We start from the raw sequence: 19,471 nt of genomic DNA on the forward strand, positions 1-19,471 counted from the left end.
AAGACGCCTGTTATTAGCAGACCGATGGTGTGAATCAGGATTTTCAGTGCGGATTATATGCGCTTGTTCTGTGTGATCATGTGAAACTGTTGGAATTGAAGTGCTGCGAGTCATAATTTCACACAGTACAGAAGCAGTGTGGTGCTTTTCATCAGCAATAACAGAAATCGCTTTGATAACTCTCCACCAGATTTTGCTGATGTTTTGTTGTTGTTGTTGTTGTGCTTCAGATGCCTATTTATTTATTTCTTTATCGAGCTTTTCGACTTGGCACTCTGGCAAAATAGATTGATTTCAACAAAGCTGTTTTCAGAGTAGCTCTCTTGGATGAGCTTGGAACGAGGCATTTGTCTGATAAATCTCAGTTACTCGTATCGCAGATAATGTTTTGTTTGATGTGTTCCAAGGCTAATCTTATTCGCCCAAAACAATCACATCTGACGTGCATTTCACAACTTCCTTCTGGAAAGCCTTCGGTAATCCTCAGCAGTCAAATGTTGATTTCATAACGCACCGTTTGAAAACTGTGATGGGGATCAGAAGAAATATATACTGTTCTGCTCAGTAGCAGGTTTGGTTAGAATCAAACAAACCTAACTGCATTTGCTTTGTTGGTGTGGGAACACTGTTATGCATCAAATAAGTGGTCCGAGACCACTTAAAAGAAGACATTGCTTCACTTCTAAATGAACTCTAGTGCAGTCCCAGTGAAATGTGAGCACAGAAGGGATCAAAGGCAACAGATTTTAATTAATAAATAAATATGGTGTCGCGTAAAACAACCATAAACTGGTTAGAATACTTAAGCAAACCGGTTTAAAGGTATATAAGCATTGATGTGGTATTGTGTATTAATCTCTTCATCCACCACCAGTGTGCATCATCCACCTGGATGACACGACGGCAGCCATATTGCGCCAGATTGCACACCACACACCAGCTGATTGGTGGTGAGGTGAAGTCAGTTATGATATGGGGATGGTTAGGAGGACATGATGGACAGAGGCCAGTGGGGAAATTTGGCCAGGATGCCGGGGTTAAACCCCTACTCTTTTTCGAAGACAACTAGGATTTTTAACGACCACAGAGTTTAACGTCGATTTACCGTCGCATCCAAAAGACAGCGCTCACTGAGCAATATAGAGTTCCCATCAATATACTGGGGCATTAGGACCCAGACAGGCTGCAGGTTGACCGCCCCTGGCTAGTCTCACTAACACCACTATATTGGTGTATGGTGCTATTAAATTGTTTATGGTGCTTTTAAAAGGATAATTAATCAATTACCTCATTCATTCTCTGTCATGTGTCCTTATTATTCTGTTGAATATCAAAAGATATTGAAGAATGCTGGTTGCTTGCAGCCATTGACTTTCATAGTAGGATACTAAATTAATATGGAAATCAATGGGTGCCAGCTTACAGCATTTTTCAAAATGGCTTCTTTTGTGCTCAACAGAAGAAAGAATCTCTAATAGGTTTTGAAGAAATTAGTGAATAACTCATGGTAAAAATGACATATTTGAGTGAACTATTCTTTATACACTTCATAATAGGGCTGCACAATATTTTTTATCAGCATCTTTATCGCAATTTGATCTTTCACAATAGTAACATTGTAATTATGCACAGTGCTGGGTCTGGATTATTATTTATCATTCACAAGTGTATATTTTAGGCCTGTGAAAGTTTTAAAAGCATTTAGGCATAAGGTATTGTACCGTTTGTAACTTTGACAAATTAATAACAATCAATTTTATTAAATTGTTTATAAAATGAAGACTTTGCAGTGTTATTTTACAGTTGATTATTCAATTACTGTATCCGCTTCAGTTGTGAAGTATGAAATACTGTTTCCGGGTCCATGCCGCTACTCATTTCAATTAAGAAAATATTTATTTATGAATACTTTGTAGTCATATCACACATAAAAGTGAATTTAATATAAAAACATGGTGTACACAACAGTCTCTGGACTGTTGAAAAAAAATGAATCACGTACTCACCTTCGGATATTAGTTATGGATATGTATATTGCGATTGGGATTTTCGAAAGTATTGCGTTGCTTTGTAAACACTTATTATTACCATTTGTTGAGTCTCCCCAAACAGTTTAATATAGCACTTGGACTCAGAAGCCGCTTCGCGTGACTTCACACTTAACAAGCGGATATTTAAATATCCTTTGACTCCTTGGAAAACAATAAAACGCTGTATATTTAATTCATAACTTTGTCTTTATCGAAGTTATCTGTGCTTGTAGATTGTTTCTTATGTTTTATGCATATACACTCTCCTGCAGAATCTTTCCAATCAGTCTAAAAGTATAAATTCTTTCCAAACGATTATTCAACACATCTAGTGAAATTGTATTTATATTGCAATACATATCGCGGAATAAAAAAATATTGCAGTGTTAGATTTTTACCCATATCGGTGAGCCCTACTTCATAAGCTTAACAAGAACAAATAATACATACAGAATGTACCTCAGTCATCATTATCTTGTTTAATGAACCATAAAAAAATTTCTGTGGTCATATTTACAAGAGCTGGTATTTGAGGGAAACTCTTACTTGTGTACGATTACATAATTGTATCATATCTTATTAATATAAAAAGCAAAACTCCATAAAGGGACTTTTTTTGCTTTCCATTATAAGAGCTTTCTAACAGCATTCTCTGACTTATCCACACAGCGAATGCCTTTTGGACTTTCAAGATGCGTTTGCTATGAGCAAGTTGTGTGACAAAATCGAAAGTGTCAGCTCGCACATTGTTGAAACCACAGTTTCTATATTATTGTAGGCCATAAAAGATCACACACCTCATGCGAGCACTTGCTCTCTCACTGCCATCTGCCTAGTTGACTTTCTACATTCTAAACAATCTTCAACTGTATTTGCACATAAAGCACCTGGCACTTTGAGCTTTCTTGGGGAAATAGCATTTGTGTTTGCCTGATCCTTTATTGGCTTTTGCCTCAAATCACAGAGATGAATGTGTCGGCCTATTGGCGTAATAGGAGAGTGATTTAGGATGAATAAAACATGCAGCATGAAAGAGTAATGTTGAAAAAGGAGTGTGTTTTGTAATAGAGCCCTGCTGCGTGCCCATTGTGAGGTGATGTGTTAATAGTGGAAGAGCAACTGTGTGGTTGGAGGGGTGAGAAGGTCTAATTCATCCGCTGCTCCGAAGGAGAAATGTATTTTTATTTAAAACCTCCTGGCTCACACCCCTTGACTTCATTGCAGTAATGGAAATGGTAAAATAGGTGCTGTTGGCTGAGACCCCTGAAGCTTTTTTTCTTCTTCCCCCTCTCTCTCTCTCTCTCTCTCTTCATCGGCTTTCACAAATGGCTGATTTTTCTCCCTCCCTGCTTCTCTCCCTCCCTTTTCCATTAAGACAGCTGGTATCTTTCAAAAGGTCCTGCTCCGGTGATTGATGTGTAATGGCTTCAAGCCTCACCTGCCCCACAGCGCGTTATTCATCTGTGGGTACTGTTGAGGGGCGGACTCGCCATTGCTTAATTGGTCCTGGTCACCATTCAGACACCACATGAACTGCTGCATTGTTGCTAGTCTGTCCCGTGAACTTCGCTGCGGCCGCTGCTTACGCTCCTCCTGTTGGTATCAATAAGACAATCTTTGCACGTGAGAAGGTGTGGATGGTTGACCTTTCTGCAGTAGTGAGTTATTCGTCGCATGCTGTGTGGACGATGTAGATTGCTCGTCTAGTGCTGTTGAAGCCGTGCAGGGGTCATGACATCCTTAATCGTCCCACAACACTGTTTCTGGAAACTGTTTGTGATTACAAAATAAAGCCACCTCATAAGGTGACCGACTAATTCCTAAACACTTTAAGAGTTTAGTCCCTTGTTGAAAAAAGAATACTAATAATAGTGTTAGGAACAGTGTTAAGGGTAACGCATTTGCAAATAATGCAAGTTATGCAATATCACTTTTAAGAAACGAGGAAATAATCTTGCCATGTCTGTTGCTGACATGCCATTAAATAAAAAAATACATTACATTCTAAGTAACGCATAAAGTAACACATTACTTAAATGAAGTAATTATATTTGTTACATTTTTATAAATGTAACTCAAGTTAATTTTTAGATTAGTACGCTTTTAAAAATAGTTTGTTGAATTAAAATTAGTGTAATCACGTTGAATCACACTCAATGAGAAAATGAGCTTCAACAGACAAGAAATAACCAAGATGGCAAAGCCTTACATCTCTGTGACGGAAGTATTCTCATTATTTTGAACACAAAGGGGATAGTCTCAATGGACAGTGATTTTACTGAACCAATAAGACAAAATAATGTAATAATAACAAAAAAGTTCTAATTTTTAAAATTAGTTTTTGAAGGTAATTGAAGGTTATACAGCGTGTTAATGGCAGAGCTCCTCTAGTTAAAAAAAAAGAAAAGAAGAAAAATACCTTGCAAGTTCTGAAATAGATCAAGCCTCAGGCAGGTATGAAAAAGTAACTGAAATGTAACGTAACATTACTTTCCATAAAACGTAGCTAAGTAATGCAATTAGTTTTTTTGGGGAGTAACTCAGTATTATATTGCATAACGCCCTATTCACACGGGGCTTCAGCGTCAACGCTTGACTGAAGGCGTGTCTGAAGTTGGGGCTGAAGCGATCGTCATAAAAGCGTCAGCCAGTGAAATCCAGTCAGCAATAGGCCACTGTCTGAGCTAGTGTATTTGCATACAGCGATCTGATTGGCTGACGCTTCCGTCGGCTCTTGAAAAGTTGAGCTAGTCCCAACTTCTGCAGCGAGCAACGCCTCTGAAGGCGTTCAAAGTGAATGGGAAGTGTTGACGCTGACGCCCCGTGTAAATAGGGCGTAAGGCTGCATCACTGTCTCTCCACTCCACCTATTGTTGGTGCCTGGTGAGCGCACTGGTGCCGTTGTCTTGTGGGTGCTGCACACTGTTGATGGTGTGGAGAGACCTCCCTTATGATTGTGAAGTGCTTGGGGTGTATGGCCATGCGCAATAAATGTGCTTTAGGCATGGGACGATAACCGTTTTTAAGGTAAACCATGGTTTTGATACCATGATGTGCACTTACACCTTATGTTGGATCTTTTCTTCATGCAACTATGTCTGAGAAATTTCTTAGAAAAATACTTTAGAAAATTTTTGAAACTATTCGCCAGTTTATACAACAGTGGTGGTTTTGTCCAGCTTGTGTTTTAGCTGTTAGCATGGAATAAAGGTTTTGGAAATTGTTTACCATTGCCATGTTTAATTGTTCTTCAGCAACCCGCCACAAGCGGAAAAAAAAGTCAATTGCACCTTAAGACTATTTGCATGGTATCTAATGGGAATGCCCTTTTGTTAACTACTCTATTGAATACCAAGAAAACATGCATCTCATGTAAACATGTCAGGTCATTGTCTCTCTAATGAACTCAAGTGGCCTGATTATGCTGGGCTTCCATTGTGATCGATTAGCCAGCAAGTGTTTTAAGCATCACATCAAAGGGTTGATTTAGAAATTGTGACATTTTATCCTAAGCCAAGGTGACTTGCTCAAGTAAAATGCTCAGAATTAAAGCACATATATGGTTAGTGTATGTATGCGTGTTCTTTCTGGCGGTCAGTGCTGTAACTCATCATAAGGTGATTAATGTGGCCATGACGTGGCGGCGGAGCTCAGTAATCAGCCTGTAGTGTTGGAGGTTGATGAGGAGAGCAGCTGCTCGTCTACTCAAGATGACAGGCTGCCATTGACGGGGCTGCTTGTCAACCGCGCCAGTGTGCCTGTCATAAGCCATTTCTCTTCATTTTTATACCTGCTCTATAAACACACCTCTCACACTGACAAACAGCCCAATTCTGTCCTGCTGCTGTCCTCCCGCAGGCTCCTCGCATTTCTAAATTCACTGGCTCCAGCTTTTTTTCACCCAGTTGTCAGGGTTAGCTGCACCAGAGGCTGTAATCTTTACTTCCCCGTTTATCTGAAGAGGAAGGGAAGTGGCGACGCACCCTTTCAAGTGCACTTCATCATTACGCAGCCATTTCACGCTCTCATATTAGAGGTTTCGTTTTGTTTCGCACTTTTCAGCCAACGTGAGATTGATCTTTATTTTCATGAATGTTGACTTAAAAAGAGGCTAGTAGCAGCGAGCGTTGTGAAAACAGGATTTGATCCAAAGCTGTTTTCTGTCGGAGTCTCTTGCCAGGTTTTTTTTCTCCATGCCTGTCTGTTCCGATTTCTACGGGTGATCGCTGAGGTAGGGCTGCCTCTGGCCAGGTTGTAGTTAGTCTGACCAGCATGCACAACCAACAAACACTGTGGCCTGGAGGAAGCACAGAGTCTTTGAATCCTGTCTGACATGTTACTTGTGTAAAATTCTCGATAGCCTGAGCTGGCTAGTTGTGCAAAGGTCTATATAAGCCCTAATACCCTGTAAAACGTGCAGCTGAGCCTATTTGATAATGCAGTGGGGAATCCTGTTTAGGTCACTGTGCAGGGAAACATAGTGGCGCTTTTCATCGGCAGGCAGAAATGAGCTGGGGAATAGAGCAGGCAGCTTGAAGTTTGTGCTCTTTTTGATATAGCTGTGCTCAGAGCTCTCCTGAGGACGCGCGCCGCTGCTGTGGAGAAGCACACCGATTGATGTTCCTTTTTGGCGCGACGTCACAGCACTGCTCGCCGGCTGTGATTGATTAAACCGATTGCATTAGTATCAACAGGCCCTTGGTTTTACAAATATCTCGCGCTGCGTGTTGGGGGATGTAAAACAGATCTAGAGCATGTCTTTGTTAATGGTGGAACCATCAAAAACACAAACAAAAACGATTCTCTCGCTTTGAATGCTTAAGTGTAAACGTGATTGCTTTTTACTTATGCATTTGTACACTTAATTGTTTTTATTTACATGTGTATTATACGTAGGGCTGGGTCAATAAACTATATTCTATGGAATAACGATTTTTGACGAGAATTTGCCAATAACTAAAAAAGCTCTGGACTTTTTTTACTCTATTGATCTAAGAGCCTGTCACAGCAGAAATATGCAACAATGGGAATCTAGAAGTGTGTTGATGTTAGAGATGTACCGAATTTTCAGCCACTAAAAACTTATCCTCTGTAAATGTTATGCCATTTAATGGACCCTATAATTTTGTGGCTTCTGTCATTCTTGGGGTACTTCTTTAAATCTGGAACCATTAACAACTTATATTGAAATATATAGTGTTATCATTCAATATGGAAAATAATTATTGAGATTGCGTTTTTGCCATATCGCCCAGCCCAAATGATACATATTTGTTAAATTATGAAATTTATTTATAACAAAATCATATAATATTTGATGGAATGTATGAAGGAATATTTTAGCTGGTTGTCATGGAAATATTAAATTTTATTTTCAAAAATTGTACATGGAAATTTATTTATTATTTTGTTATTAATTAATTTGTGTTTTTAGGGAGTTACACCACTTGACTAGTATTGTCCTGATACTGGAATTTGATAGCAATCTGTACTGAAATTTTAAAAACGTCCATTTCCCGTTAACATTTGAGCACATTTTTAAACGGCGCTGATTTTGCATTGTGTTCACGTGCTCAACAGAAATGACTATGATTGGCCGTGAAGGTCATTAGATTACCGAACTCACCGCTGTTTATTAAGTGTAATCAGATACAGCGGCACTGGATCATTTTAAAGCCACACAGATCAGTCAATTCATTAGCAGATTGCTCGTATGTCGTCTTATAAACAGAACAGATGATCTTTGTGCTTTTAAAACGCTCCAGTGTCCCTTTATCTGTACTTGGTAAACCGCGATGAGTTCAGTGAACTGATGACCTTTACGGCCAATCATAGTAATTTCTGTTGAGCACGTGAATACAATGGCGAGTCAGCACCTTTTAAGAATGACCTCAAATGTTAGCGGGAAAATTTTAGAACAGATTGATAACAAATTCCAGTATCGGGACAACACCACACCTGACATTTTACTAGTCACCATGCCTTTAGGTTAGATTTTTTTGTTGTTTGTACAATTTCCTAATTGTATTGTTTTTAAGAACTATATTTCACCAAAGCTAGCATTAAGTGCAACTGTTGCCAAGTAGGTGTGTCCGATATAAAGATTTTTGATTGTGGCCTCAAATTTTTATGTATCTACAATATACTTTTTTATGAAACATTGTAATATCATGGTTGAATGTGTTTTAAAGCCATGTCTGTTAAATACCTCATTTGCATGGCACTATGTTTTTTTTTTCTAAGAGCATACACCAGAATAGCTCTATTTGTGCAAACTCACCACAACGCCTGTCAAACAGTGCTTCATTATAGGACTTGGTTATCCTTCACATCTGATTGTGCTAAAGCTGTCAAAACCACACAAGATTTAAATACAAACACAGTTGGTTTTCTAATATGAAAGTCAACAGTTAAGTGTAAAATGGATGTGACTTCTTAAACTGACTGCAGAATTATAGACTAAACATGTTGCCGCTTGTCATTAAGGGATAGTCACCAAAAAAATGTAATTCTGTTATTATTTGCTTATTCTGATGTCCCAAATGTCTGTATTCAGTTCTTTCTTGTGCTAAACGCAAGATATATTTAGGAATGTGGGTGACCAAAGAGTTGGTTGTTGATGTTGGAGAAAAAAACACACTGTAAGTCAGTGTAGACTAGCAACTGTTGGTTACACATGCTCTTTGAAATAACTAATGCTTAACAGAAGAAAGAAACCTGTTTTAGTTTTGCAACAGCATAAGGTTGAAAGGATTTTCATTTTTGGGTCAATTATCCATTTTATATTAGTAAAACAAACATTTATTAACCGTTTTATTTAGTTTATTCAGTTTATGTAAATGTTAAAACTAGGGTTGTCAAAATTAGCGTGTTAACGCACTTGATTAATTTGAAATATTTAACAGGTAAAAAAAAAATAACGCAGTTGCAGTTTTTTTTATTTCCTGTTGTGGCTGATGTGTGTTCAACGCGTCCATAGAGGCGACCTAGGTGGCCACCTTGGGCAGCAGAATAGTTAGCGAACTCCCCGGTCCTCACATTCATATGCTACACCCACCCCCTCTCTCACGGCCCACGGCCTTCCATACGAATAAAACGGCGTGATTTGCCGTTTGCCTAGAGCAGCAGTTCAGCTTGCTCTGGTCTTATCCATTTTTCTTTGCATGTTAAACATACGCAGAGCCAAAGACGCGCTTTTAGAAGGACAGTTTCAGTATAAAACAATTAATGTCGCATCACCAGGCTATCCTGCGTTTCCTCCAGAGTTTCATGCAGAATTTAACAGCAGTTCAGCAGTTCACTCTCATTCAGCATATTTTAATTCAGGATGTTTTAATGGAATTTGATACCGCATGGCGAACGGAAAGAAAAACCATTTCGGGACTTGCGTGATCCTTTAAGGTATTCAAAAATTGCTGTTTACATGGTCGACTCTTAATCAGTATTATCTTATTCATCAAAGCTGAGTATTGGTGTCCATGTAAATGAAAGTGCCAGATGAGTTCACAAGCTGTCAAACACAGCCCATTTCTCTTCCTTTAAGCTGCGTCCATGAGCCCTCAAATGTTTCATTAAGTTTGACGTGTTTCCCCCTTTTTGTAAAGTGTCTGGTTCACATTGGTGTGTCAGAATCTTTGCTTGTGAAATACAGCCATACTTTAGAGCGCTTAGTTTAAGCAAATTTGATTAACGCTATAGCACTTGTTGATGAATCTGAAGGGATCCCTCTTGGGGACCCCTCACTGCGTGCGGTGTCTGTGTATGTTTCTAGTCCACTAAGAATCCAACATGAAAAACATTTTTGTTTGTTATTGGCATGTATTGTTTTGAAATTCAATTGGCACTTACATGGCTGTGTCTTTATTTCTGTAATAAATACGGCATTTTGTGATTAATCATGATTAATTATAAAAAAAGTTTGGTTAATCACGTTAATTTTTGTAATCATTTGACAGCCCTAGTTAAAACTAAGTACACTTACTCTACCTGAAAAATGACATGTTTTGTATTTGTAATGTTAATATTTGTTCTGTTTTATCTTTATCAAACAAATTGACAGGGTTTTTCATCTATGCCCACTGCATTTGTTTTTATTTTTAAAAAAAGGTAATCAGTTTGGCTGTACTGCTCAGTATACTTGCAAAAAAGTAAAACCAACATCACAAAGATTATGTGGAAAAAATATTGTGGTATTTTATTATTATTATTATTATTATTATTATTATTATTATTTTTACATTTTTGGGGTATTGCCATATATTCATTTAGTTTCAAGTTAAACTCCATTTAAAAAGGTAAAAATTATGGTTAGATAGATGGATTCATAGATAGATACATAGAAAGATACATATATGTCTTACTGTGTCAGGGAAGGTGAAACTAATCTCTGTTAATGAATAGGTCACGTCATTGACCCATCTAAAATGCCATTATTTTCTGTTCTCCCTTTAGCTCTTCTGAAACACTGGGGTTGTTGGTGTGGCCAAATTTTCCCTGGATTTGATTGGTAAATTCAGAAGACTGAAGCCCAGGCTCACAGTCTACCTTTCACGGAGGCCCAGCCGTGAGAGGACAGAAGAAGGCACGTGGCGAATCATGACTGCCGACAAAGAGAAAGACAAAGAGAGGGAGCGCGACCGGGACCGGGACAGAGACCGTGAGAAGCGGGACAAAACACGGGAAAGTGAGAGCTCACGGCCCAGGCGCAGTTGCACGCTGGAAGGCGGCGCTAAGAACTATGCAGAAAGCGAACACAGTGAGGATGATGACAACGAGACACCCGGGGCCGCCACCGCCGAGGAGGCCACTAAAAAGAGCAAGAAGAAGCTGCCCAAGAAGAAGTCACGCTATGAGCGGACGGAGAACGGCGAGATCACTTCCTTCATTACGGAGGACGACATTGTTTACAGACCTGGTGGTGAGTTATGCTTGTATAATCTTTATTTAGTATGTCTGGATATCAAAGTTTACTTTAATACACTATAAAAAATGATTAAAAAATCCCTTGCTTCAAAAGTGGCAAGTTGATTTTACTTAATGTTGGTAATTATGTTGTATTTAACTTAATGGTTTGAGAATTACGTACATATCACCTTAGCATTAAGTAAATGAACGTAATGCTAAGTATGCTGAGCTTACTCACTTTTTTCACAGTAAACTAAACACTTTTCACAGTGTATGGACCCTATAGAATATGTTGGGTATGCTACTGTTAAATTGATGATTGATTAATTGATCATTATCCTTTAAATCAGTATACTATTGATGGTCGATTAAGTGTTGACGTCTCTGTTGTGCTTGTTTTTGAGGTGCATATGACAATGTGTGGCAGATTTGACGAGAACATGAAACAAGTAGACATTAGTTTAGTAACTCCAGTACTGTGCTTGTAGAAACAAAATGAACAAAACCTTTATACACACATTTTTTTAGCTGTACATTCTAGGGGTGTAACGAAGTTGTAATTTGACACACATCTCGAACTCATAATATGACATCTTGAAAATGCATGTTAAAAGTGTAATTTGCATATGGTGACATGGTATAAAAAATACATATCATGTAAGTCTGCTGTTGGTTAAAATGCTATATTTTGTTTAGACTTGGGGTGATGGTCTGGAATAGATTGTAAATTGATCCTGGTCCTCATTGCGCAAGACTGATGACATCACAGTACAACTATTCATAAGTCTGAAGGTTAATTCTTAATTATGCAAGACACATATGGTTTAGGGGTGTGACAAGTCGCTTATTCCACAAGATGAGACTCAAGATTGGTTCACGAGAACAAGATTTTTATACTATTTTTAAGAAATCCTCAATGAAATATATGAATGGTAAATATAATGTATAATTCAACTGAATAAAAAAATCACAAAATACAAAAACTTTTTAGGTGTTTTTTAAATAAACGTGTAATAAAATGTATTTTACTTCTATTTTAATGAGTTCCATGCAGTCAATGACATGCTATTGTCAACTCACGAGACAACTTTTCACCTCAACGAGAATTCTTGTCACTATTTAATCTCACAAGATCTTGTAACGCGAGATCTCGCCACACCTCTAATATGCTTGTATTCTGTCATTGACTATATATAGATAGACCATTTTCACTGGTAAAGTCAGACATTTGTCATTATCAGATTCCCTGTTGCATCATTTTCAACGTTATATAGTCTACAGTACTTATACTGATGCTGACACTCTGTAAACATTTGTTCTCACTCAGAACACACACACATGCTGTCAATACAGGCGTTCACCAAATCTACAGAAAGCAGCACGTACAACTCTCTCAGTGTTAGCTATGAAAGAGTACATCATCTAAAATCCGTGGAGTTATCATACATCTAAAATGCTATATGGTAATTTAAATGATCCACACACTTTCAATTTGCTGAGTGCCACAAAAACACATATTTGGCAAATCATAATTACTACCTGTTTGGCATTAGAGGATGCACTAAGGTCTTATGAAGCAAAACGATCATTCTGTGCAACAAACTGAACATTATTTACAACTCTATTATCTGTTATTCACAACCTAGGCAAACGGTTCTGAGCATGCTCCCTGAGTTAGGCTTGACCATCCAACAAACCCAAGTGCTTCAGCTTATATGTGATTTCAGTCATAAGTCATCATTAGTCAATGCAGTGCATGATGAAATGTACATTTTTGGTTGAATTTGGATATCATTAAATACAGTAAGCTGACTCTTGGGTAAAATTAGCTCAATATCTCGAATCATATTGTTTACATTAGCAATGCACATTCTGTTTTATTACACCCCATATATTAGCACATACAGTTAACTGTTTTGTACTACTTGGTTTACCCTCGAGGTGTCAATTCTAAGCCGATCTGTTGTTTTACAGAAAAATAAGGGTGATAGATCAACAAACTAGGGCTGTACAATATATTGTTTCTGCATCGATATTGCTATGTGATCATTCGCAATAGTCACATCACGAGGATACACAGTGTTGAGTCTGGATTATAAACATCATTTCACAAATGTTTTTTGGGGCCTGTGACTGTGGGTTTTAAAAGCATTCAGGGCTAAGAAATTGTACCCTTTGTAATTTAGATAATTCAGTTGTTATTAATTTTTCAAACATAGACTCTGCAGTATTATTTTACATTTGATTATTTAATTATACTTCTGAATTCAGATAGACTCATCGTAAAACAATAAAATGCTGTTTATATCATTTTTATCTTTTTTTTTTTCGAATTTATCTACGCTTGTCATTCCAATCTGTCTAAAATGATGAATTTTTTTTAAATAGTTATCCAACTCATCTAGTGAAATTGTATTAATATCGAAATATATATCGCAGAATAAAAAAACCTAAATGTTAGATTTTTTCAATATCATGCAGCCCTTCAACAACCACTAGACAACAGTCTAACCACTGTAAAAACAAAAGGTATCAGCATTGATGAGCGCTAGCGTGAAAGGATTTAACCCCATTTAAATTAATTTAAAAGCATCTTTATTGCTCATTTTAAAAATGCACAGACAAAAGGCAAGAATAAATCGTTGTAGCGTGCATGTGTCAAGTGCCGGTGTTCATGCAAGCTTTCAAATAGAGTATACTTTGGAAGGCTGGGCTTTCAACAGCATGCATGTTAATGTAGTATACTTTGGACAGTTTGGTTTCAGTTGAAGGATTTTGATGACGCCAAGTTAAATTGGGTTTGCACGTGTCATAATGCAAGCGTGGAGTTTCGACAGAGTTTGCATTGTTGAAAAATGGTGATTTAGTGCAGCATAAACATGTCACCTCATCCGCAACTTGGATTAGAAGAAATGCATTTTCATTGGCTGATGCACTTGACTAAATAAATTCTCTTCTGCTGCTTAATGAAAATGTGTAAGAAATCACAGTGATGATGTTTCAAACAAAAATATATATAGCACTTAGCTTTCCAAAGCACACACAAAAGACGACTCTTGGTTTTATTTTTCAGTGAGTGGCAGAAAAAGCAAAATGGTCCACATTAGGTCTTTATTAGGAGCTGAGATTGAGCCTAGACCAGAGCAATAACCTTTTCCTGCGCTGTAAACATGGCCTCTCTTTCACCTGCTGTTTAGAAATTGGTTGTACATGAGACTGGGGGGAAATGTCAACACTCCGGCGGAGGGCAAGGCACGGCTGCGTAGCACAGCTGCCGTAGTCCTAAATCATCCTCGCTGTGTCGTTCATTTATTTAGCAGCAACAGAAAGGTCAAGCAGTATGCTTAGTTATTTAATGCAAAGACGTCAAATTATAGCCAGTGTGTAATTTCCAATCTCGTCCCTCCACTCAGTCTCTTTTGCTTAGCAGAGATGTGTTTGCTCAGTGGGGGAAGGTGGGGAATGGCGTTATGGTAGCCCACCCCCCTCCCTCCTCCTCTTCTTCCAGCCGTTGCCCCAGTGGAATCGGGTTGGAGGCATTATCTGCTGAAGGTCCTTGAAAACACAGTTGCTGGAGCTCTCTTTCGGTAATAACCCAGCAGACCCCTCTCTCTGCGCAGTTTTGGAGAGTTCTGCCGCTCTGCTTTGATAAGGCTGAATTGAATCACATGTTTGAGGCATGTTAGTTGATTTTGTCAGTGCTGCAGTGGAGAACGGGCATGGATGTCATCATGTTTTTGAAGATGGCTGCTTTAAAGTGCCTTGCTTTATACAAGTGTAACTGCATTGTAATTGCAAAATGTTTTTTTATTGTTTGATTAAATGTTGTTAAATGTAAGTTTTTCTGTTGTTTGTGGGTAGGGATGATTATAATCTGATGAATCGTCATAGTTTTACGGTTATCGTGGTTATTATGCATTCATTAATTTAAAAACATTACTTGTTTAGAAAATCACATGAAAACTCTTTATATTTTAAAGTGTGTTTTTTTTTTTTTTTTTTTTGCTGCTCAGTAACCAAATAATACAGCACAAAATAATAATAGAAAAACAAATAATAGGCCATTTCTGTTTTGATTTTTAAAAGTGAAAAGTTTTTGGCATTTAAACAAGTAAAAAATTTACAGTAAAAATAAATAATCAATCAATCAATCAATCAATCAATAAATAAACGTAATAATAAATAAATAAATGTAAATAAATGTAAGTCTAAGCATCATATTAGCTAAGTATTTCCCTTTTAAAGAGAACAAATGTAGTGAAAGACCTCTGTCTGAAAGGCACTTTTGATCAACTATAATACAAAATTCTTTACTATTTTCCTTTTGTATACTTTTCTCTTTAGAGAAGGAATGTGTATACCATACAAAGTATGAAGCTGACCAGTCAGTTCTTGTCATGTGACTCGCTGTGAGCTCACTCGCGGCATTCTTTCAACTCGGTGTCCCTGGAAAACGTCTGCACGTTGCTGCCAGTATGAGCACATAAGCCATGCACTCCATTGTGAATAACGAACTTGTATGTAAAAAGACAGGATATGTGAACGACATTTAGTTAACAGCCTCAGCCATAGTTAAATCAGCTTTCAAGCCAGTGTGTGTGCATATTACCCTCGGTGTACAAATTCGGAACTTAAACTAGCGCACAGTTGGCATAACTTTTAGTTGCAGCAGATTTGTTCTGTGCAGAAATGCAGTGTTGAAGCCTTTATAACCATGACGAATTAAAGCACAGCTAATAGGGAAATTGGTTAATCATTGCATCCCTAATAGTGGGGCTATAGTAGTTGTTTAGTTTATAGTTTTTCACAGCCTTTATACTTTTATACCAAGTAATATGGCAATATTGCTTTTATTATATAAAAGACAATTATTTTTACCCTCTCTTTTATAGAAATATTTTTACAAATGCTTACTATTATTGTATAAAAACATCATAAATTGAAAAATCACAATTTATAAATGTTATGGTTGTTTTACTCTAAAATCTATATATATATTTAAGGATCATTAGCTGATCACACTTAAGACTTTATGTACTGAAAACATGCAGCACTTGAAATCCCAGACATTATGATCGCACAAAGCCATATTGTGGTGTGGGCATATGTATGCATGCGTTTAGTTTAGCGGTCAGTCGCTGCAGCCTTATTGCAATCAGATTTGATTTGGGCGGCTTAAGTAGACACAAAGCCTGTGCTGGATTAAACCCTACTAAATGTTAAATCCTTTTATATTTGTCTAGTGACACACAATATGTAAAACCGGCCACCCTTGGAGTGGGTATTAAAAGCGGCGAGAAGCCAACGGAAAAAGAGAGAGTGTAATCAAGGGAGAGAACTGAAACAAGACAATAATTGCTTTTGGGGGCTTGAGAGACTCGTCCGTGTGCACGTATGACACTAGATAAGAGGAAATAATATTGAAAGCCAACACGGAGATCACCCTCATACTTTTTTTGCCTGCAAACCATTTTACAGCAAGCTTAGCATGCATTCATTACGATGCCTGAAAACTCGTCGTCGGAGAGATGGAGAGCGCTTGAGTGATGTAGGAAGGAAGGGAAAGGAGAAGAGGAGCGAGCGGACTGTGATATGGATGGGGAGGGAGAGATAGAGAGGCATTTGTATTGCAGACAGGGCCGCTCGGATGGAAGGAAGAGTAAAGCAGCTGAATCGATCAAGCCTTTGAGTGGCGTTCTCGTGTCCAGGCTCCCTGTAGCTTTGCGGATATTCGCTACACAGAGGCAGCTTATGGATCCAGCCGGGAGATTATACACACATGAGATCAATACTCAGGCCCTCTGCGAGCTGGCCGGGGCCGTCTGCAGTCCGTCTTTACAACCCAGAGTCGCACCAATGTCCTTGTACTGTGACGGCAATTTGTCTCCCTGACTGCCATTTGGCTTTTAAATGGAGAGCTCATCAAGCGGGATTGGCCGGATGAGCACCACTCCCACCCGTGTGATGAGAATGCTGACAATAAAGAGAGGTGAATGTCCACAGTGGGCTCAGTCGACGGTCGGGGTGGGCTTTATGGTGCTAATTATAGCGCTTTTTCCCAAATCCAGCAAACCGCCTACTAAGACAGCATTTTCAGGTGTGCTCCTAATTCAGACTCTGGTCAGAAGTTTGTGGCAAGGTTATTGGCCACAAATTAGAACCACGTATCAATTATTGGTTGATATTAAGAATTTTCTTTTGGTTATATGGCTGTAGATCCTAAATATGATTATTGGATTACAGAAATTAATATAATTATAAAAATAGAGGTTAAGTAAGCTTGTCATCAGTCATAAGTACATCGACATATGGTGTGGCATGGCTCCGGGTGTACAGAGTTCGAATCCCGGCTCATCAACCTATCTCGATCCTACCCCCCTTTCACTCCCGCCTCACTTTGTCAACCTACTGTCCTGTCAAAAGGGAAAAATGCAAAAAATAAATCTTAAGAGAAAAATTTGTGACATTTATATCATCATAGAATACCAGTAGTAGCACTAATGTCAGTTACAAAATAGAATGTTATAATAGTTTATGATTATTATTATAATTAATTATTTTGTATTATTATTTTTAGCAAAAAAACAGAAATAAAACATTTATTATTATTATTGATAATAATAAAAAATAATAATAATTATTATTATTATTATATTTATTATATTTTATTCATTTATTTTTATGTGATTATTATTATTATTATTATTATAGTTTAGTATTTATTCATTTTAATGTAATTATTTATAACAATAATTGTTATTGTTTTATAATTATTGTATTAGATTTTATTCATTTTGATGTGATTGTTATTATATTTATTATGTATTATTTTTCATTTCAATGTAATTCTTAATAATAATTATTATAGTTATTATATTTATTTATTAATTTTGGTGTGATTTTTATTATTATTATTATTATTATTATTATTATTATTATTATTATTATTATTATTATATTTATTTATTTTGATGTGATTATTATTATTATTATTATTATTTAGTATTCATTCATTTTGATTAGTTATTAATAATAATAATAATTATTGCTGTTTTTGTTTTTCATTTTAATGTAATTAATAATAATAATAATAGTAATAATAATAATAATAATCATATTTATTCAATTCTATGAGATATTATTATTATTATTATTATTATTTAATTATTCATTTTGATGTAATAATTATAATAATAGTATTATTTATTTATTATATTATGTTATGCATTTTGATAATAATATTATTATTATTACATCATATATTTATTATTGATTCATTTTGATGTTGTAAATATTATTATTATTATTATTATTATTGTTATTATTATTATTATTTAATAATTCATTTTTATGTAAATTATTATTATGTTTATTATATTGCTTTATTTTGATGTGATTATTATTGTTATTATTATAATTATGTTATGTTTATTATTTATGCAATTTAACGTGATTATTATTAATATGTATAATAGTATATTATTTATTATTTATTCATTTTGATGTTGTTATAATTATTACATTTATTATTCCTTTTAACATGATTATTATTATTGTTGTTGTTGTTGTTGTTGTTGTTGTTGTTGTTGTTATTGTTATTACTATTATTATGTTTCAGCATATATAACATTTTATTTCTAGTTTTATTCCAATAAAGCATGTTGCTGTAGGTTTAAAGTCTGTATTGTGGTTATCGCTGCAACAAAAAGCCATTCACACATCACATTAGTCATACTATTTGTGTGAATTTACTGTCTGTGTGTAACATTGAAGTTCAGTCACATTTGAGATTCCTTAAGCAGTAGACAAGACGCCTCACTAGGGTTTGGAACAGAGCTTATGTTTGAGGTTATGACTGAGGGTGGAGGTCTAGATGTCGAATTTCCGACAGGCATGAAAGTTCCTGGATGACTACGTCCCTGAAGATGGCCTCTATTTCTCTCTCCTGGCTGCCCGTGGGTGTCTGGACAGCTGTCACCTAATTACAGAGCCACCCAACGACTGCAGTATTTTCCGTGAAGCTGAGATCTCCACCGGGAGCCTTGAACACACTGTCCTCACCTCTACACAGAGCTGTGTGGTTCCTTGTCAGCTCACTAATGTCATTTCAAGACCTGTTCTTTGTCCGCCTGCAATTTTGTCTGATTAGCAGCTCGGTGTATGTTTCATGTTTGTCAGCGGATACAGTAGAGAGAGGTTATAGAAACACTAACAGGCGAACAAAGCTTCAGATCTTTCCCTGGAACAGAGTCAAGAATGAACACAATAGACTTGGTGGGGTGAAAAAGGACATGCAGCACCTTCGCGAAGAGCGTTCGGGCCATCGCTGAAATAACTTCTCCTCCTCCTGCGCCTGTTGTCAGGGGGAGAAACCAGGCTCTCTCTTGGCTTAGAGTCATGTATTATTCAGCGAGGTGAGACTAACAGCATTTGACCACCTGAGTGAGTCATCAAGCAGCAGTCTTCATCTCCCTGTTGCTCTTCTGAAGAGACAGCAACAGTATCACCCCATGTTGAGAGACAACTTTTCCATGCAT

At 36.9% G+C, this 19,471-nt stretch overlaps 1 protein-coding gene across 12 annotated transcripts in view; it reads left to right on the top strand.

The window, feature by feature from the left end:
* Positions 1 to 19,471, top strand: part of rerea (arginine-glutamic acid dipeptide (RE) repeats a) — a 238,223-nt gene that overhangs the window by 118,888 nt on the left and 99,864 nt on the right. For all 12 annotated transcript variants that reach the window (XR_012398487.1, XM_073938963.1, XM_021469958.3 and 9 more), the window contains one exon: positions 10,482 to 10,947. Coding sequence is in view for 11 of the 12 variants with exons in the window: in XM_073938963.1 (XP_073795064.1) it covers positions 10,626 to 10,947 (322 nt within the window). In the remaining variant the exon portion in view is untranslated. The remainder of the gene's footprint in view (positions 1 to 10,481; positions 10,948 to 19,471) is intronic.

Source organism: Danio rerio, chromosome 23 (assembly GCF_049306965.1).
Source record: "Danio rerio strain Tuebingen ecotype United States chromosome 23, GRCz12tu, whole genome shotgun sequence".
NCBI classification, from domain to species: Eukaryota; Metazoa; Chordata; class Actinopteri; order Cypriniformes; family Danionidae; genus Danio; species Danio rerio.